Source organism: Ochotona princeps, chromosome 12, assembly GCF_030435755.1.
Source record: "Ochotona princeps isolate mOchPri1 chromosome 12, mOchPri1.hap1, whole genome shotgun sequence".
In the NCBI taxonomy this organism is placed as follows: Eukaryota; Metazoa; Chordata; class Mammalia; order Lagomorpha; family Ochotonidae; genus Ochotona; species Ochotona princeps.
Genome location: NC_080843.1, coordinates 50416467 through 50438572, shown reverse-complemented (window position 1 = coordinate 50438572; position 22106 = coordinate 50416467). Strand labels below are relative to the sequence as shown.

The 22106-nt window shown below is 43.9% G+C and overlaps 1 protein-coding gene across 2 annotated transcripts in view; it reads right to left on the bottom strand.

The window, feature by feature from the left end:
* Window positions 1–22106, bottom strand: part of RNASEH2B (ribonuclease H2 subunit B) — a 67317-nt gene that overhangs the window by 17423 nt on the left and 27788 nt on the right. For both annotated transcript variants that reach the window (XM_058670811.1, XM_058670810.1), the window contains exons 5-9: window positions 19621–19735; window positions 8429–8493; window positions 6051–6156; window positions 3766–3847; window positions 2654–2696 (exon numbers count right to left, since the gene is read on the bottom strand). In XM_058670811.1, the coding sequence (XP_058526794.1) occupies window positions 2654–2696; window positions 3766–3847; window positions 6051–6156; window positions 8429–8493; window positions 19621–19735 (411 nt within the window). The remainder of the gene's footprint in view (window positions 1–2653; window positions 2697–3765; window positions 3848–6050; window positions 6157–8428; window positions 8494–19620; window positions 19736–22106) is intronic.

Sequence of the window (22106 nt, the reverse complement as noted above, 5' to 3'; positions counted from 1 at the left end):
TATATATATATATATATATATATAACATATATAACATATAACAATAGCAACAGCTTCTGTACCTAACTTATTTTTAAGCATTCCCAGCACACTGTTGAATACACTGAAAAATACAAGGATCACAATATCTGTTGAAATGAGTGTTTGTTTAGAAGACCAAATCCTTATAGGAGTGAGGAATGTTTCTGCGGAAATAGACAAGTGGTTCAGAAACAGCATGACAGTGGTTCTGGCCACATGGGCACGGTGTGGTGGGAGGTGGGAAGAAGAGCCGGCAGTGTACGGTGGGATTTAAGGATGGGCCCGGGCTGCTTATTACAAACGATCTGCAAGAAGGGGCTTGGGAACACCTCCCACCCTACAATCATGCTCTGCTCAGCTCCGCTGGCTGACAGTGCCAAATTAAATGAGACTGAAGGGATGAGGGGTGGAAACTGGGCTTCAACAGACAGACACATGATAGTAGTTAGAGAATAATGAGAAAACATGGCAGGGACGACCAGCTCCACACTATCAGTTACATCACAGCTGCAGAGGCATTTCACGGCTGATGGGATATATTTTATTTCTTTAAAATCACTGAGAATATGAACTGTAACAATGGAGCGCATCCTGAGCATGCACAGGAAAGTTGGTGGAGGATCTATCCTATGCCTGTGGCAGTACACGCTGCAGGACGCTGTGTAACGTGCACACCAGAACCCCAGGGAGACAGACCCCAGGAGATGACTGTGGAAAAGCAGAGAAAATTATGCAGCAGATGAGGCTGGGGCTTAGGAGGAACTGGCTGGGATCTAAATCTGAGTTTGGCAACGGTGGCTCCCGGGGCCAATCCAGCTGGCTGCTGACCCGTATCAACCAGGTTCTGCTGGAACCTGGCTGCACTGCTTTATGTATAGTCCGTAGCTAGTTTTGCACACAGCAGAGCTGTGTGGCTGCAACAGGGGGCTGCTGGCTTTAGACAGTTTCAAATATTAACTATCTGGGCTACATGTGGAAAAAGTTTGCTGACCCTTGAGCTAAGCTGTATATGACAAAACTCACACACAGTGACGCTTTGGAAATTAAAACAAGAAAAAACTGGGGCAGAGAATAAATTCATGAAATGCATTACTCTAGAAGGTATTAGAAGCTTTATGAAGGCTTCAAGAATAGCTTTAGATCCATTTATGAATGATCTCTAAGTTCCTAAGGAAGACTCATATTTGAGAGAAAGAACCTTGTTTAATTTTTGGAGTGAGAAACAAGAACAATTCCAGACAGCCTAAACTCTTAGACAGAGCAAGAGAATTCTGTTCCTCTGTGTGCCCTGGAGTTCTGATCAGAGATTAACGCTTGGATAGGAAGCAGCAGGAGCCTGGCCTGGAATAGCCTTTCTTGGCTCTCACCGCAGCTGATTTCCACCCAGAAATACTCTGCAAGAGTAAAACACTGAATGTGTGCCTTCCTCCCCTATCACAATGGATGCCCTTTTCACTCTCAGCCCTAATAAGCAAAGTAAGGAGTGCTTGTAGAGCTAGCACCACCTCCAGATAGGACAAGACCTAAAAGATCCTGAGCCCTTTGGCCAGTTAGAAGGCCCAAGAATGAATGTAGGAGGAAGAGAAGGCTGTTTAATATCCTGGAACATGGAGGTTCTCACAAGCCTTGGTGACTGCTAGCTGGAGCAGGACTGCCCTGGTAAGCTGGGATCAGCCAGTGTGCGTTGATTTCTCTGTCGGAACAGCACTGCATCATCTGCTATCTGGCCTAGAGACACCATGGTCTGCAAGCACGTGTGGTTTATGAGTGGCTTCTCCGCTCCCCCAGTCTGCAAGGCAGAACTCAAGCTGCAGAGGCATTGTGGGTAACGGTTGGAGAACATCTGGGGCTAGAAAAGGGATTTCTTCTCACAGATAAAAATGATGTACAAATTTATTTATCATGGGGGCACATGTTTATCCTAGTGGTTTGGACCCTTATGGTCATATCAGAGCACCTGCATCCGATCTCTGGCTCCAGCTCCTGATGAGCTTCCTGTTAACATGGACCTGTCTAGCATCAATGGTGGCTCACGTAACTGTTTCCTGCCACTTAAATGGGAGACCTGGAGTCCTAGTCCAGCTTCAGCCTGGGGAATGAACCAGCAAATAGCAGCTTGCTTTCTCTCTCTCTCTCTCTCTCTCTCTCTCTGCCTCTCTAACTAAACACATGAAATAATACACATATAAATAAATGACAAATTCCGTAACCACTTCAAATTCAGAAAAAGAAAAAAAAAGTAGTTATGCTTGCTCAAAGGACTGTTTGTGTAACAAAAATTATGCTCTGTGCATGCTTGTCCCAGCGGCAACTAGATTTGGCAAAATGAGTTTTAGATATATAAACAGAGTATTTTTGGTAGTTAATAAAGTTAACTGAGTGATTGCACTAACCAAAGATGATTTCATTTTAAACATTTATCTACCATGTTTTTATAGGGGTGTCTTGATAAACTAACTTGATTTTCACAGTACTTTATTTACCGCTTAGGTAAAACCCATGAAAATAACAAACTACAGATGGCGAGCCCAGTGTAAGCTATATTCATCCCTCCATGCAAGATGAACTTTTTATGCAGTGAAAGTGTAATATTTTTCCAAGTCCCCCAAAGGTCTCTTGGTCAGTTTCTTACCTTTGCTGGAGGATTTGGCAATAGAGCTGGAGGTTCTGGCAGCCTGAGGAAGGTAAAAATTAGAATCACAGTCATGGTTTTTCATGGACAAGCAAACAGATTAACCAGGCCAATGCAAGATGTAGTGAGTCCTACTTTTCACTGTAGAGCTGTCTCACCATCTATCTCCACGGTTCAATCACCTCAGCGTGAAGAAGGAAACTCTAGATGAACAAATCTTCATTTTGTTACTTAACTCTGTTGGAATTGTCTGAACTAAAAAAGTAAAATTAGAACCCAATGTTGGAACTCAATCGATTTTCTTTGGCTTGTGTAAATTTGCATTTTGGTGTTAGAGCACTTTATTTTCATAAATGAAAATGTGAGTTTATATTTTAAAGTGAAGACTATTTTAACAGTTGACAAAAAGCCACACCAAGTATCTCTTCTTCCATTAAGAGAAGTTTAATTGGCTTATCATTCTTCCCAAACCTTTAACCAAAACTTAAAAATGTCCAGTCAGAAGAAAAGAAGTGAATGTAAATTGCAACAGAAGGTAGACCTATGGTGTCTAATCAGACCAGCAGTGAAGGAGTGCAGGGGATGGGGCCAGCTCCTGGCCCAGTGGATTAAGCCACTACCTATGCCAGTGCCCCACTCCCCCACACAATGTGAGCACCAGTTCATGCTGGCTGCTCCACTTCTGATCCAGCTCTCTGCTAACGTAGCTGGCATCTGAGAAAGCAGTGGATGGTCCAAGTTCTTAGGCCCCTGCCATCTCTATGGGAGACCCAGATGGAGTTCCGGGTACCTGATTTAGACCTAGCCCAGCCCAGGCCACTGTAGCCATTTGGGGCGTGAGCCAGTGAATGAAAGATTCTCTCTCGCTCTCAAATTCTTTCCCCTTCCTCTCTTTTCCTCTCTCTTACACACATACACACACTTCCTCTCTCTTTCAAATAAATAAAACTAAGAAAGAAAATCAATGCCCATGAAAGATCATCTCCAACCCTGAGTACAACCCTGGTTATTCACTCGGGAATAATCTGTTATCACAAACATGATAAGCTGTGAAGAAACCCCACTGCTGAGGAAATCAAGAAATTCAAAGGCACAGGATGAATGGCACTTACTTCAAGTATTTAGATAGGTCATCACTTAATTCCTTAGGGATGTAATCGGATATCAGACCATGGGCATAGCGCAGATAATCCTCTGAAAGAAACAGAGTGCAGAGTGAAATCAGAATGAATAATAACGGTAGTGGTTTCACAGTCAAATGACCTGAGTTCAAGTTCCCACTCTGTGTAACTTTAGGGAATTCACTTAAGCTCTAGTCTCAGCCTCTCTTTGTAAAATGAGGATAAACTGTTAGCGGAATAGAATGCTGGGATGGTTAAGACATGATACAGGATGAAATCAAAGACACACTGTAATAACGGTAATCACAGACACCTGAGGCTGTGCTCAACATTGAAGTCCCTGAATACAAATAAAGTTCAAAATTTCTGGGCCCAGCGTGGTAGCCTAGCAGCTAAAGTCCTCACCTTGAACGCACTGGGATCCCTAATGGGCGCCAGCTCCCTGCTTGTGGCCTGGGAAAGCAGTCGAGGATGGCCCTAAGCGTTGGGACCCTGCACCCACGTGGGAGAGCTGGAAGAGGCTCCTGGCTCCTGGCTTCGGATCTATGCAGCACCAGCTATTGTGGTCACTTGGAGAGTGAATCATCAGACAGAAGATCTTTCTCTCTGTCTCTCCTCCTCTCTGTTAACTTTCTAATAAAAATAAATCTCTTTTAAAAAATTCCTACAACAACAGGAAGTATCCATGTCCTCTTTAAAGGCTAATATTGTCTAAGTGTACTTCAATACAGGATAAATTTCATCAATGGACAGTAATGAATGTGATCATTTTTAAGAGAAGTAAAGTATTATGTAGTAATGTCTTTTCCTGGTTTGCTTTTAAGAATCCTGAACAACAAAGAGAGAAAATTAAGTCAGTAGAATGTATAATGAATGATTGTAGAGCATCTAGAGTCTCAGGGTTAAAATGCAACTTTGAGAGGTCAAGCTATGAACTAGCTCCCTGTCAATGACCTGGGAAAAGCCACGGAAGATGGCTCAGTGTTTGGGTTCCTGCCATCCACATGGGAGACACTGATGAAGCTCCTGCCAGCACTGGCCATCTGGGCAATGGACCAGCAGATGGAAGGTACTGCTGTCTGTGTCTCTTTCCATCTGTCTCTATGACTGTTCCCTTTGATTCAATCAATCAATACTTTTAGAAGAAAAAAAAATCCAACTTCAACATCAACTACCGACAGTTATGTAAGACAATAAAATCTCTCTGAATTTTTCTTAATTCAAAGTATTTTCCACAGAACAAAAGGCTATTCAAGCTGAATCAAAAAAATGGGATGACTGTAGGGGATACAAAACGTCAAAAGCAGACCCCAGGTTTGTCTCTAAAATATTCATTCATTCACCTACTATCTCCCTTTCTCCCCTGACTTCAAGCTCAGGTAAGAATTTGCTGCAGTACCACCTAGCAAGAGACGCTGTGATGTAAAATCACACACTCAGAGTTAGGACATGTGCTGCTGGGAATAAAATGCACCGAGCTGCAGCCACAGGACCAGGGCATCAAGGTGATGAGCCTGGGGTGCAGGGCCAGGCAGGCTCTGCCACTCACCAGTCTCTGTCATTTACCGGGGTGTCACTTGGGATAGAACCTTAACTCCCCCGGGACTTAGTAGGAGGCACAGATGAGAAGTCTGTATACCAACAAGTTTGCAAAGAGCCTGCAAGCAACACATCCTTCATAAACAACAGCCAGGCTGTTAAGCTTTCTGTCACCATGAGTGTAAAAGAATTACTGGCTGAATGAATCATTATCTTAGTGATGGAGTGATCGATAGTAGAATTACTTTTTGATTCTGAAATAACATGCACATTGCCCCCAATATCTATGAGCACCTGGACCAGAATGTGCATTCATGACATTCAGATTCTTAAATCCTAAGAAAATTACAGAGATTGGCATGGAGACTCAACTGGCTAATCCTCTGCCTGAAAGTGCTGGCATTTGGTTCATGTTCTGGCTGTTCTACTTCCCATCCAGCTCCCTTTTATGGCCTGGGAAGCAGTGGAGGATGGCCCAAAGTCTCGGAACGCTACATCAGTATGGGAGACCTGCAAGAGGCTCCTGGTTCCTGGCTTCAGGCCAGCTCAGTTCTGGCTGGTGCGGCCATGTGGGGAGTGAACTAGTGGACAGAAGATCTTTCTCTGTATATATCCTTCTCCCTGTAAATCTGTCTTTCCAACAAAAATAAATAAATCTTTCAGGGAAAAAAAAAGTACTTATATACAATCAACTTAAATCTACACAAGAATCAATTCCAATGAAATGATTTATTTACCTTCACTGTCACTGGCAACTTGGTTACCAGAGAAAAATGCTATTGATTGGACCCGGCTACCAACATTCACATTATTGGTTTTTAATGCGGCCTTAGTTTGATTCACCTGTAAAGTAAAACAATTGGGGGAAAAATCAGGATATAAGCTAATCAAAAAAATCCCAAGCTTGAGATTTTCTAAGCCCTAACATGACATTTCAGAGTGAAAACCTGGTCTCATGAAACAGGTCATAGTCAATACACGGGGACACTCAAAAATACGTATAATGATCTTCATGTTATGTGTACAAGGGGTACATGAACAGAGGGAATCGATAGCCTATCCAGGATATATCTCCAGTGCATATTATACCATTCCAAAATTTGAAAACTTCCCAATCAAGAAACACTCCGGTATCAAGCATTTTGGATAAGGCATGTTCAACCTGTGTTTTCAACTCGATTTCAGAAATCCAGGACTTTCCCAATGGCCTTCCATTCATCTCCAGTTGACAGCCTACAACAGCTTCACTGGATACCAGAAGATGGGAGCTGCACATCCATCTGGAGACAGACTGAGTAGCAGCAATGTTTCTGGATGAGCTCAACACATGGATTTCTCAGAGTAATGCATTACGAGAAGCGGCACGGTGTGGGGCCTGAGAACACGACCTCCCAACTCAGGATGCTTGCTTTGGGTTGCTCTGTGACCACAGGCTGGTTACTTAACCTCTCTGAGCCTCTCTTTTAGAATTGGGCAAACAACAGTACCTCAAAATGTTCATGGAGGAAATAAAATTAAAGGATAAATGAGCTTTGGTGCAAAAACATTTGGAATCCATACACAGGTGTTCTTCAAAAAGTTCATGGAAAATGTGTGTTATAGAAAATCTATACAATGGACTTCAAAAAATTTTTTTACACCAAAATAATTTTATTTCATTGTTCTGAGAACTTTGTGGAATAACCTTGTAATACTTCCCTCTAAGGATTATTTCAAGGATTAAATGAGCTAATATACACTAAACCCTTAAAAATAGACACAAAGAAACATACACAAAGTCTAAACAAACTAGGTAGTATATATTTCTCACTTCCTGGGAAACACACGTATACATTTCATTCTGCTGTTCATATCCTTTTAATTTGCTAACAGCAAAACTAATGCCAAGTTTTCATCCAAAACTTACACTTGTTCTCCTGTATCAAGTACTACCACCACGTAAGATGTGAAGAGTAGAAAACAATGGCATCTTTCCAACCTTTTCATTACTTTGTGCCTGAGCAGTCGAATGAACTCAAAAGGCTTCATTTCCATGTTCCCAGGTCCCCCATGTGCCTGGTGGCGTGATGTGACAAACAACTTGGTTTTCACATCTTAGACAGACAAGAATCCCAAGAAACTCACAGACCTCTAAGGAATGGTGTACACCAGTCTCATAAAAGCTTGTTATGAACAGATGGGGTTTAGTAAGATTCTTCATCAATAAGAAACTCTATGATATACTCAGACAGGAGCTTTCAAAGGTTCTGTTTCTTTTAAAACTACACCCACAGTAAGAAATATTAGGGTCATTGACAAGTTCATGGAAAAGATACACTACAACAAAACAATGCACGGATTCAGCAATACTTCTATCTTTTAATTTCATTTTCAACAAACTTTTTGAAAACTTTTTGTATACAGGAATCCAATATACAAACACACACATGAAGTTATGTTTCATGGAGCCACAATGAACACTTACTCGCTTTCTGTGCTATCCTTCCCTAATCCATTTTATTCCACTTGGTTCCAAGAAAAACACTGGTTGTGACCTAGCATGTCCAGTGGGAGCACATCGGCCCACACCTGATATGACGTCAAAACTCCTGGAATTACTAAGACGCAGCAATGCCCTCTCCAGAGAAGACCATAATTTCTTCTGCATCTAGATACTCCACACACTGAGACTGGGACACGGCTCGTCCAAGTCCAAACGCTTTCTGCCTCTGATGCCTCATGGGGCTGGGGTGAGTGACATCACCGTATGGGGACACCCACAGGCCTGATGGCAGCAAAGAACAAGGGGCCTGACACCATCTGGCTTGGGATACCCCAATCTATGCCACCGAATAGCAAGAAACCAGAATCCTGTGTTTATTCAGTGGTTGGACCAGGGGGAATTGAGGATGCAGATCAAAAGAAAAACACTGAGCTTAGTCTAGAGATAAAAGAAGTTAGGGAGGAGAAAAAGTTTAAGGTTCTTCTTGGCCTTGGCTGTCACTAGACAGCTCTCCACTTTTCATATGATATACACAATATTCTTTGAATTCAGACTTACCGCCCTATCCAAAAATATTGTTTTAAAAGAACATTACATTTGTTGTTACTACAAGGTACTAGAGTAATGACATACCTTTTTTTCCAGCCACTTTAAGGTCTTCTCTTTGCTATATTTATAATATTTTCTGTTGTCTATTTCTGGATTAAATTAAAACGGAAAAAAACTCAATAAATGGGTTAAAACAAAAGACTGGACTCAAAAGGTTAAATCATACACAAGTTGACAATTTAAGATTATTTCATAATAGTTTATATTCTTGAAAAACTCAATGCATAAACCTCAGAGCATACTTAAGATATTACAAAACAGAAATCCCAAGCCAACCTCTGAACTCATCCAACTGCTAAATTCGTGGGAATTTAAGAAAACCCTCAACTTATACAAAGCTTTGTAGAAAAAAGTAGTTTTCAAAATTCACCAAACTGATGTGCCAAGCGACTTTGATTTTTCCAAATAATTTTGAGCTTACTTCAGTGTTTCCAGTGAAGATGATTTATTTCTAAAATAAAAATAGAAATCCCAAGAAAGAAAAATTGAAACTAAACACAGGTGCCTGTGACATTTGCTGAACACATTTGGGGAAGAAAACCCTGTTCAGTACTGCCCTCATGGGGTTAATGGTGCATAAAAGATAGATCTGTCTTTTAATGCAGTACCAATAGGACTGCAGCCATTTCAGGGCAATTGAGATTTATGGTAGGCTCAACCTGGTCCTTTATGGGGATAAAAGCTTCACCTCTGATAAATTATACTTCCTCCCCTCTCAATCCACCCAGCTTTATGGCTCACATCATTAACCCTGGGTGTCCTCTTTACAGTGTTTTCCACCCTAGGGTTTCTTCTGTCTGTGTAATCAGCAGAGGTGGCAGTTCCACTCCAGCCACCTTCCTCCAGGCACGAGTTTGTTTTTGTTTTTGTTTTTTCTTCTTCTTCATTTTTCTTTAAAGCAACTTTGCTTCAACCAAGAGAAAAGCCTCCTATCTGCTAGGTCAGTCCCCAAATGCCCATAATGGCCAGAGAGGACAGTAAATCCTGGGCTCCAGGTGGGTATTGGGGCCCACTCCCAGCTGCCTCCCAGTGGACAGTATTAGCTGGAACACAGAACTAAGTCCCAGCATCTTGGAGCCCAGGCATTCAACACGTGGTTTACCCGCTGACCCCAGATGCCCACACAAGTGCCCTTAACAGCTGACTTACATTATTTACTCAGATTATACATTCAGCAGACTGCTATTCCACTCATGCCCTATCCAAAAATATTGAGAGACTCCGACTCATGCCAGTCTCAACACTTCTAGTCTTCTCTGGGTATCAAGTGGCCACAAAACTGAGCCCCTGTGGCTTGGATGTGCCCTTGAGCAGCCCTGGGCTTCCTTGAGCTTGCCATTCCCATGCCCATCATGGGTGTCAGTCTGCTCCATTTAGCGATGAACTCACTCTGCCAAAGCAGTTCCAGGGTGAAGGGGGCCAGGGTCAATTCCCACCCCTTATTCTTCCCCTGACTTTGTGTCAGGTTCAGGCTTCCAGGATTCCTTGGGGCTAGGATTCCAGGAATTTTCCAAAGCATCACATTAATGTCCAGAGCAGTACTGAGCCATTACCCCAGCATCTTAGGAAAGCTCTTTGGGTTAAGAATTATGACCCTCACAGTAGGTTAGGACCCCAGGTGGCCCTGCCCAACCTGAACCTGATCCAGCTATTCTATGTTAACTCTAGTAAGCATTTACGCAACACCATGAACATGCTCTCACTCTTAATTCTTAGCCCAGCTGACATACTGACTTGTGCAACTCTAGCAGTGAAGAGGGCCAATAGCTGAAGACTCTGTAGGGCTGCCCAGGGGGTACAAAGTGCATGCAGGAGAAACCCAGATCTGCAGGGTGGGCAGTAAGCTATGGGGAGGGCGAGGGGTGGCAATCCTGGTGAGAAGCTCCTTGGTGATGCCTGGAGACCCGGCAATTGGGCACATGCTCACCATGTCCAAGTGAAAAAAAGGGACGCTTTCCCTTCCCCACTTGAGAGGGAAAGGAAACTGCTTATGTAGAGATAGTGTAAGGAACAGGGGCTGGGAGGACCCAGTCACCACATCTGTTCTTTCTTCTTATTTTAGGTTGTGGCCATCAACCCTGGTGGGCTGGATGGGGTAGGGTGGAGTATGGCTGGCCCTGTGCACCCATCTGCTCAGGGCAGCTGGAGTCACAAGGAGGGACAGCTGTGAGTGGCCTGCAAGCAGAAGTGTGAGAACGTCTGCTCTCCAGTCCCCTGGGAAGACAGCCTACTGGAGAAGCAAGGTCATTAAGACTGGACACAATTCCTAGGTACAAATCAGAGGCATTCTGAGAGTCCATAACAATCAACGAAAAGACATCCCACGCAGTGGCTGGTAGAAGTTCCATTCACCCTCTAACACCAAGAATCTACAAACACCTCAGTGCTCAAGTCTCTCCTAAAAAATACGCTCCAGGCATCTGGCTCACTTCTCTTCTGCACATATCCCCAATTCCCTCCAAGAACATCCACAGTTACAGCTTTGCTGCCTGAGCCCTCGGGCAGGCCTGCAGCAGCTCCCTGAGGCAAGCTCTCTCAGGAGAGGTGGAGAGTCTGCCCGAGCCATCGTGCCCAGGCTCAGGCACACCCTAGCATGCACTGCCAACTCAGGAAATCATTGCTCAAGCCTACAAGCTACTTTCTCTAGGGACATGCAGCACCATGATGCAGATCCAGCCTACAGCAGCACAGTCCCACAGATGGCGCACAATCACAATCTTAAGTCAGAAAAACGAGAATGTGACAATTTGTTAAGAACCATTCGCCCCTCACCTCCCCAATCATGTTTTCTCAGGCCTGTGCTCAGTATTTTGTATACACTTTTTCACTGAATGAACAGAACGAATCTCAAGTGAAAAGCATTATTTGTGCCCATCTTAGGGCACTGCGTGTGAAGAACATGATGCAAATTGCCCAAAGTCACTGGGTGGTTAAACAGGAGTACCGGTATTCCCGCCCAAGCTGACTCGAACCCACAGATGTGAGCTCCACTTTTCTCAGACCAACAAGGCCCAAGCCTTCCTCATTACTTCTGATCAGCCCTTCCTTATATGGAAACCACCGCCCTGGCACAGCATCTGCAAAGCTGCTTTCTTCCTGTGTTTCTCAACCTCTGATGACTTTTTGGCCTCTTTTCCCAGCTTTGCTGTTCCTTCCTCCAAGACCTTCCTCCTGGCGACCTCAACCTGATTCCAAAAGACTCAATAAACTCACACGAGAAACCTGCAAACCCTTAGCTGAGGTTCAATGTGTCTAAACTCAAATAGTGTGTTATCTTCCCAAGCCACCCTCCTGGCTAGCCAGGCTGGAATCTTGGAGAAGGTCCTTCCTGATCTCCCAAGTCAGTAGCTCTTCATTGTTAATGAGCAGAAACATTACTCTTGGCTTATTGATCATGTGTGCTGATGCTTCACTGATTAGTTTCAGTAACTTTTTAAAAGGATTCCTTTGACCTTTTTTTACATTATCTATGAATACAGGCATTTTTACTATTGGCTTTCAAAGCTGCACATGTTTTTTTCTCTTGTCTTGATGAACCTGCTACATCCTTGTCTGTTTCCCAGTTTTAGGGAAAACAGGTGTTCGTCTTACAGGGAAGATGATGCTGGTTGCAGCTTGCTCAAGACGCTTTTACCAGATAGAGGAAGTTCCCTTTAACGTCTAATTTGCTGAGAATTTATATTATGTTCAGATTTTAGTCAAACAATTTTTATATATCTATTGACATGATCATGCAGGTGTTTTGGGTAGTATGTTAACAGAGTGAAATTTACTGATCTATTTTGTAGTGATGAACTAAATTTGTGTTCTTTGGCTTTACATATGTGATTTCCATATAGCTGATTTTCTAATATTCTGTTAAGGATTGTTTTGATCCTTGATCATGAGGGGGCATGAGCCTCGTTTTCTTTTTATAGTGATGTTGGTCTTGGTACTGGCAACAGTAATTTCATAAATTTCCTTCCTCATCTGCTTTGTAAAAGAATATGAACGAGTATTATTTCTATTAATATTACTTCTCCTTTAAAATACAATGGAATTCGCCAATGAAGTCAAAGTGATCCTGGAGTTTACCTTCCAGGAGATTTTAAAATTATGAATTCTTTTCTCTAGTAAGTCTTCCCTTGGACGAGACAATCACTAATATCCAAATGCTACACAAGGGTAGAATATACAGACTGCCGCTCAAGTTTGAAATTTACAAATTTCAAAGAGGTTTAAAATATTCACAAAGAGCCACAGGCTACACATAATTATAAAAAATACCACTGCCTATTCATCTGAGTCCTAAATTTAATATCTGGGAGAGTTAGTGAGCTAGATAATATGTCCATATGCTGGAAAGTGTTTTTTCCCTTATATGTCTGGTGCCTATAAAACTGGTTTCAAACATCTGGAAAGATTGGATTTAGAAAATAAAGATGGAATAAAAGTGAGTCCACAATTAAATAACAGGTTCAGCCATTGGGTAATCAGTTCACAAACTTGAATTTCCCTGATGTATTGTTGAACAAACTGCCTCGAGCACATTTTCACGTCTACTTTCTCAATGTTTTCCATAACCGAGAAACTCATACAGTCTCTTTTTTCCCTTGCCTCGTGGGGACAGAAACTTGGCAACTGCACTTGGGGTGTTTTAATCAGGTAAGTTTTCCTGGTCCCTCCTGTTAATCACATCAGACAGCGCAGTGTAGCTTTGGCTTGCAACAAGAAACAGAATGTTACATTCAAGATAAAGTTCATGACCCTTTATTAGCCCTTTCCCGTGTCATCTCTCCACTGAATTTGAGCTTCTTTGGCAAGAAACAGGCTCGGGCCCCAGAGCTAGCAAGTAGAGACACATCATTTCCATCGGTAATAAAGCAGGCTGGGGCTAAGGTCGTGGCTATCATCATTCAGGGTACAAATAACTGTGGCTGGGTCTCCTCATCAGGGAGAAGGGGAGAAGGTATGGTTCCCACAAAACCTAGAAGATTTAAGCAGATCTTGAAAGCCACAAATATTTGAGATAGCATGCAGAGTTAATCATCAAAATAGCTGTGCAGAGATTTTGCGTATTTCAGGCTATACTCTTTCTACACTAGTGTTTGTGGAAAGTTTGGAACTTAAAATCTACTTTCTTCACTTTTGTTCCCTGTCACGCACACTACCTGACCACTAAATTAGCAGTCTGTTTTTAAAGAAATCTAGGAAGGGTAGGTGTTTGGCAGAGAGGTTTAAATAATACTTGAGATGTTTGTGTCTCGCATTGGAGTGCTTCGGTTTGAATCCTGGCTGCACTCCCTATTCCAGCATCCTGCTGATGTGTGCCGTGGAAGGCACCAAGTGATGAATCGAGCACTTGAGTCTCTGCCACCCACATGAAGGGACCGAGACGGCGTTCTGGGGTCGGAGCTTGCACCTGTTCTAGCCCAGGCTGTGATGGGCATTTAAGGAGTGACTCAAGGGATGCACACGCTCTCTTTCAAATAAATAAGTTAAAAAAAAAAGATTCTTGAAAAGTCTGTAAGTCAACTGCACAGAATGATACTAACACTAATTTATAAATGGCTTAGTACCCCAATTTCTCAATAACAGCCAATGCCTTACATAATCACTGAAAGTTAACTCAAGGTAACATGGGGACTGAAAATTCTAAAAACTTCAGTGAAGGAGTAAGGAGTGCCTTTCTCTTTCATTATCAAAGTCCTTTCCTTTTTTTTCTGTCTCCTTGTTTTTCACTAAACAAGGGAGTTCAGAGGGGATACGTATGATATATATGTATCATATATATATATATATATATATTTGATATATATGATCGAAAGAAAATCTAGCTTCTATTTCAACTTGGGACATGCCTAAAAACCCCAGAGCACCTCACTGCAGTGAGAAGGAAGGAGATGTGCCAGGGTCAGACAGACATGAGTTCAAATCTGGATTCTACCACTTCAAATTCTGCAGTGTAAATCAATTTACTTGCTTTTCTTTCTTTTCTTTTTTCTTTTATTTTACAATTTACATTTGCAAAAATATAAGTTCTACCAACAATGAAAGAACATCACAGTACAGACTAAATACTGGATCTCACTGTGTGTCTTACACATATCTAGTTTGACAGGCTCTGATAACCAGCTGTAAACTTTAGAATGTTGAGCCTTCCCCTGTGGATCTTCTTGGAAAAGTTGTCAGTCTCCGTACATTGACCTTGCGCACAAACCTTACATAAAGAAAAATATTTCACATAGTTCTGTACGGCAAGAACAGAATGACTTAAGTGGATTTTGATGAGGAGGACTTTTTTAAGGATGAGGCATAAGAAAATTTTTAATTCCTTTTATTCTCCATTTAAAAATGTCCTGGTTTTATTTTAAAACCTTCTCTTATTTCAAGATTTATAGGCTACAGGTTATTAAGGAAAGAATTTCATGAAGAAAAGTGCCAAGTCTTTTACTATATGGAATTTAAATCTGCAATAATTCGCTTTGTCTTATTATCAATTAAAAAAAGGAATGAAAATGTGAGGTCTGGGTTTTAGAACCTGGTATTTCAAAGTTGCTAATGTAACTACTTTGAAAACAGAAGGACAGCTCTTCCAAAAGTCAGGCAGTGAGGAGAAGGGAAGGAGATGAGAACACAAGTTCATGTGATTACACAGCGAGTGGTCAAGGGCTCTGTGCACACAATGGAAAGCAAGAGAGGAGGTGCTGCTCAGAGACGCCAATGGAGTGAGCAAACGCCCAGCCATTAGCTCACTGATGAGATCTGGGTTTCTGGATCCTGCTCTAAGCTGACTGTTCCGACACTGTTAACAGCAGTGCTGGCTCAGCATAAAAGCTAACAGCATTTTAAAATTTTTAATTGAGTTGATAAAAATTAAACTTGTAATTATTTGTTATTTTAGCTTTCACAGTTGGTTATAAGCTACTTCATGTGTTACCCACAAAAGGATTGATAGCTCCTGGAATATTCAGCATCAGGGAATGTCTTCGAACGGGACTGCTCTGTTTCAACATTGGCACCATGTATACCTCACAGATCCAAGCTGGAACTCCCAGTGTGGCTACGTAATTAGCTGAGCCCTCAACGTGAAATGCAACTCAGTGAACCAAGGAGATTCTCCCTGTCCCACCATGAGCTCACACTTTTTTGGGTTCCAGAACTGTCATACTTAGCCACACTACCTACAACCCAGGCTGTGCTTATGATTAACCCATTAAACTACCCAGATGAGGTTTTTAGACACTGGCGCTCAGTTTGTATAGCATTGCTAGCCAGGCAAGACACAATCACACACCACTGTCTCCACTCAAAGTGTAAGTAATACCAAAATCCCACCTTTTCATTCCTCCAGCTGCACTTTTAACAACCACTCCTACTCCCTCCCCGCCTCTCCATTCCCTGACTTCAGGAAGCCATCACTGTACTTCTGTGGGCCCACGGCCCAAGTCCGGAAGTCATGCCTGACATTTCCTTTTCCTTGATACTGTGCATCATCAGCTGTGAGTGGAACCACCTCCAAGTGCTGACTTCCTTCCATTTCTGTCACCTAGGTTTCAGCTTGTGTCTAGATCAGTGCACCAACCTTGGGCACCTGGGCACCTGGCCTTGGTACTATTGCACTAACTTGCTCAAAGCTTCATGGATATACCTCTTTTTGGAGGGGTCAAGTCCTTTACCATCTAGAGCTTCATCTTGCTGTATTACCTCATTGCTTACCAATCTACTTTTCTCCCCAGAATCCTACATTCTCGCTATGCTGAACTCCTCGAAACTTCCTAAACATGACAAACTTTTCACAACCTTCCAGGACTCCACTAAGAGGTCATTTCCCTGTCCTCTCTGCCCCCACTAGGAAAGCTACACAATGCTTCCCATCTACCATGTAACCCAGGTCTGTCCTATCCATTCCCAGAAAATCCAGGGTTCACTTCCATTACACTGTTCTGTCAACACCCTTTTTGGCATTTAAACCTATCATATTTGAAATAAAGTGAGAGAATGGACTGCCTCTATTCTAAGTACCCATAAACCATAGTGCCTAGTGTCCATGTTCAACAAATATTCCCTAAGTTAGTAGGTTCTCCATGAACACTCAAGTCAATGATAGCATGGGTCTCATGTCATCACACAAATGCAAAATCTGAGGCAGGATAGGCTGCAGCTCCCACTGGTTTGCATGAGGACCAGGTATGAAGTGGGTAGGATTAAGCTGGACCACAATACCCATTGGTCCAAGTGGATGGAAATAGAACTGACCCAGCGGAGACCAGTCACATTAAGCAGGGCCATGACATTAACACACTAGAGAACCATATCTGGGGGAAGATTCTGTGGGGAATGTGTGGGCCAAACCCTATGGAAATTCTAGCCCCACAGGTTACTTCAAGAGATGGAATGGTGGTGGACTAAGCTAGGTGTGACCAGGAAGCCTGTCATCGATCACAGATTGGAGAACCGACGGCAGTCTGGACTGGTCGGGGCAGCGGCACTCGAGTGTGCATCCTGAGTGGGGTGTGGTGTGGGCCGGGCTACAACGTTCACCAGCTCATGCAAGGCCAAGGGGAGGGCCAGACTGTGCCGGGCACTAGCCTAAAGCCCAGTGCCATGTATGAGAACTGGGTCTGGGAGGGGATCAGGGGAGAAACTTGGGAAGCTCCCCTGGCGAGTCATAGCTCCCACTGGTGAACAGGTGGTCTGGACCCGGGGTTCGGACAGGCTGGGCAAAGTAATTCCAACGGCTCGTCAATGTGTGGAAAGGCAATGGAACGGGTGCACCAGGCAGTACTGAACAAACCTTAGCCCACAAGGAAGATTGGAAACCAGGATGGAGCACAGGACATGCCCAGCTAGGTTCTTGCACCAACTGGTCTGCATGAGCCAGGGACGCTAAGTCACAGTGTCTAAGGCAGGGCTGTGCCAAGCTGAGTCAGAGCAACCACTGGAATATGTTCAATCTATGGCTGGAAACAGGCCCGGCTGGAGAGCCAAGGGGACACCTAGCTGGGGTGAGGTTCCCACTAAGGGGCGCACGAGCTAGAATGCGGCTGCGTTCTGGTCAGAATACAGTTGTAGTCTCCTTTGGCACTAGTGTGGACTAGGACAAGACGCACCAAGCTGGGCCAGACCCCAACACCATCTGGTGTCATGGAGAATCAGGGTAGATGTGGGATGGACTATGCTAGGTCTCAACCCCAACTAAGCCATGTATGAGCTATATGTGGGTATGGACAAACCGTGGCTGGGCTGAAACATCCAACAGCAAGAACCAGAATGGGTTGAAGGCCAGTTAGGAAAAGCCACTGTTCCTGCTAGGACAGGAGGTGAATTGAGCAGTGCTGGCTCATGGACTCCCTGGTATGCACAAAATCTGGCATTGGAAGAGGTCCTGATGGAGGAGCCTGGGCAACTCCTCTGGCAGGACACAGACCCTGCAGGTAAGCACAAGAAGCATGGAGAGAAACAGCCCAGAACAGGCCATGGAAAGTGTCCCACTAGCATACATTTGGCATGGGTCGGGGGCAAACCAAGGTGAATCAGTTCATGTCATCCACTGGCGAATCCCAGCACCAGAACAGAGTGTGGGTTGAGTCAGGTTCGGTCACGACAAAAGCAGTGCACAACACAGAATGCTAAGGTGAGGTTGCCTGTGCCACATGTGACCGCAGCACTCAACCAGTACACGTGAGAATCAGGAAGAGAGGGGGCAGAGCCGGCAGGGTAATAAGGGGTGGTTCCCTTATTGGACAGCTACTCCCACTGTAGTGCGTGAGCTGGGATGGGGGCAGACCAGACTAGGCAGGGCTATAACACCTGTGCACCTCATGTGGACCAGATCAGGGAAAAGCCAGGCTGGGCTGATTATTCCTACTAGTGCAATCTACAATTAGAGTGGGTGAGGGCTGTTTGGGCTTAGCCACAGCATCAGCTGGCAGAAGCTGGCACTAGGGGCTAATTCTGTCAAGTCAAAACCACAGAACCACCTGGAGAGTGCATAATCTGGGAGTGGGAGTGGCCTGGCAGGGAAATAGTGGGCTCCTCCCTCTTGGGTTACCACTACCACGGGAGGGCAGGAAAACTAGGCTAGTGGCTGGGGTGGCTAGACAAATACCCAGCAACATCCGTGAAGGCTGGGTAGTTGAGCTGGTTAGATGGAACAAGGTTTTAATACCCATTGGCATGCATGAAAGCAGAAGGGGATGTGGAACAGACTGGACTAGTCTGCCACACATACTGGCAAACCAGGGTAGGGGGCAGGTCTGGTGGGAGTTATTGTGGGTCGCTCTGACTAGGTTTATGTGAGGGCTGAGGGTGTGCTGGGCAGAACCAGGCTGGACTGCAACACCCACTGGTTCCAGTGGAAGACAGGAATGGAAACAGAACCAACCCAGCAATTGCAACCACCAGCTGATCGGAGCAATGGAATATGCCAGGCCCTGTGCTTGCTAGTACATACAAGAATCTGGTATGGGATCACCTCAGACAAAGTTTCTTTGGGGATCCCCCCAATCAAGCTTCTGGACTCGGAACCCTAACCATCAAAAGACAGAGGACAGAACAAGTCAATCAACCACCTCAGCTATATGCTGGCAATGAAAATACTGGGCAAACAGAGACTCTGAGATGGACTATGTCAATCAGTGTATTCTCCAATGACCTCATCGTGCTTGGAGTGGTGAGATTGGCAGGGATTCAGAACTGTTGAACTATCAAAACTACTTGAGCAAGACCCTCGGAGCATGCCCCACATCTGGGACCTGGGGTGGGTGGGAGACTGAATGGGGCTTCTCCCTTAAAATCACCTTTTACATCAGATATATTAAGGAAACAATATGGAACTAATAGTCTTGCCCATCTTCCTGTAGTACTTGAACCTTTTTACCCTAATTATGTCAAGATTGTAAAAAAAAAATTAATTAATTAATTAAAAAAAAATCTAAGCAGGAACCAGCTAAGTTACTTGCCCCAAGTCACGGAAACTAGTTCAAAGAGGAACTGAGCCATAAGTCACATGTTGGGCTCCTACCCCCAGGGAGAAACAACCAGACAGCACTGGTTGCAGGTTCAGACACTGAACCATCCAAGGTGAATGAGATACAGTGCTGGCAGGTGGAAACCAGCCTCAGTGCCACAGAATAAGCACCATGGTCAGTCGGTCCAATGCAACCATATTTGCAAATCTGTGTACAGTCTCCCCTCCCAGCTGTGGCCTGGCTTCACTAGCCCACAGCTCCTACCTTTCTCTTCAGTCACATGGCGAAGTAGCTTCTCCAGTTCTGGAAGTTTCAGCAACAATACACAATCTGGGTATATGTCATCCACCACAACTTGAGCCAGGGGCTGAAACTTTCCCTGAAAAGACACTTGGGTTGGTCATGAGGCAGATGTTGCAGGTGGGGAGCACAGAGGGATGAGAAGGTCTCTGACATTCACAGTTTGAAGCTGCTTTCCTTCTGAGCAGTCCCTGACTTGGGGCAGGATCCACACCTCTTCTGCTCTGCCCAATGAAAGGAAGTGCTAGAAAACACAAGGGCCCCAAGCATCCCAGCCTCTATTCAGGGAGTCAGTCACTGATGGGGCAGGGATACAATTCCAGAAAAATGCTAAGAAAGCCCAGAAATGTACAAAGTGGGTAGAGATTGCTGGCACACCACTGGAAGATGAAACTGCTATGGTCACACAGCAAGTGTCTCACCCATCATCAACAAGCCTGGAGCAGCTGCAGAGCGGCCGAGAATGGATTCCTGCCTCCAGTCTTCATTCCAAGGCAAGATGATGCTCCCAACTTCAGACCAGAATCAGCTAGCCGAAGGAGACTGCCTGCACAGAGGCTGAGTCAGGCTCCACCAGGTAAGCTCACCAGGTGAGGTCGGCTAAGAGGCCGGAACATCACTCCTCTCTGTTAGCTTTAGCTTTCCTTAACTGTTGCTAACAGTAGGGAGACATTTCCCTGATGGGGACACACACAGGCTCCGACCAGGTTTCACTTTAGCTCAGTCCTACTTTTTTGTTCCAGTGACTACTCTTTCTTAAGAGAGGGAAACCACTTCCGGTCAGCTCCCTTATTGGAAAAAAAAAACCCCTGCAGCTTTCTTGGTTTGGTTTTGGAGGGTGACAGCTTCTCATTCATGGGGTAGCACACGTACCAGCTAATCCAACGTTCTATTAGGGTAAGAAATGTCTCAATTTACTTGTTTTCCTTTTCCTTCAAATAACAGATTTCCCAAGCCTTACTGACTTCAGATTTCTACCTTTGGTCTATTTCTTCTACAATCCAAAATATTTCCAACATTTCTGTCTTATGCAGAGAGACAGAGAATGAGAACCAAAACAGGGAAAAGACAGACATCTGTCCATTAGTTCACATTCTAAATGCTTCTACATCTAAAGCTGGGCCAGACTGAAGTCCAGAGCTAGAAACTCTACTAGGGTCTCCCAGGTCAGTGGCAAAGGCTCTAGTGCTTCAAGCCATCACCTGCTGTCCCCTAGGGTGTGCCTTTGCAGGAAGCAGGAGTTAGAAGCGGAGTTGGGCTTAAACCCTGGCATTCTGATTTATGAAGTATTATACCAAGTAGCATCTTAACAGATGTACCAAACACCCACTACTACTCATTAGTTTTAAACAACACTCTAACTATGTGTAAGTCATATGTATCATGGCAGAAAATAACTCCATAAACAACCAGCGTTCCCTTGAGGAAATGCAACAAGCAACTTGCTTTGAAGATAAAATTAACAACAGTTGGGATGGCTAGAATGAAGAGTTACTTTTACTGATGTTAAAATAAATCCTGTGACTCAAAGAGAGCAGGTCAAATATCAAAAGTGGATGCCAACTTTTTAACTAAATAGGAAATGACCATGTCTAAAATGCAGGAAACAGATGAACATCTTGTGTGTTACTGTAAAGGTTATCGTTAGTGTTAGGGAAATTACGATTGCTTAATAGGAAAACCAGCCACCTCTCTGGCACTTCCACTCCATTCTGCAGCTGTCCACTGCAGCCTGCAGAGGGCCACAGTGCAGTTAGCTCCACAGCCATGCTCTTAACGGTGGCTGGGGAAGCATCACCAACAGGTGGAAGAGGAGTTAAAAGTATGACCATACATGCACCTAGGCTGGCCAACAGCTTCCTCAGCTAATTTACCCTAGAATATACCACCTATGAGAGACAACTGAAGTTTTCAGCTTCCTCCCATCAGAAATAAAATGTCCTTGAGTCCCGGAAAACGGCAATGAGCAGAAAAAGAGGAGAATAACAGCAGCTAACCAACACTTGAAGGAAACGTGGGAATTCAAGCCACCTTTTTTTACTGCCAATATTTAAAGCAACTTTGACTTAAAGACAGATTTACCTAAGTCTTTAAATAACATTATTAATTCAAAGATTTTCAAAGTGTGTTTGATGAAATTGTAAGGGTTCCCAATATCCCACCGGGGATTTTTTTGATCTTACGATGATATTCCCAACAATGCTAAGAAGCTATTTGCTTTCTCCCTGCATTGTTGTCTTCAGCAATGACCCAAATGTACCAGTGGATACAACTGGCACAAAGCTTTTCTAGTCATAGTATTCTTTACCACCAGTACTTGAAGCTGGGGAAAAATGATTTCACTTAAGAATATCTTTAATTAGGTGGTGAAATGAATAATCAGTGTATAAGATAAAAGCATTTCTGCCACAAGCCAGGGTATGATGACCGCTTCAAGAGGATGCACTGGG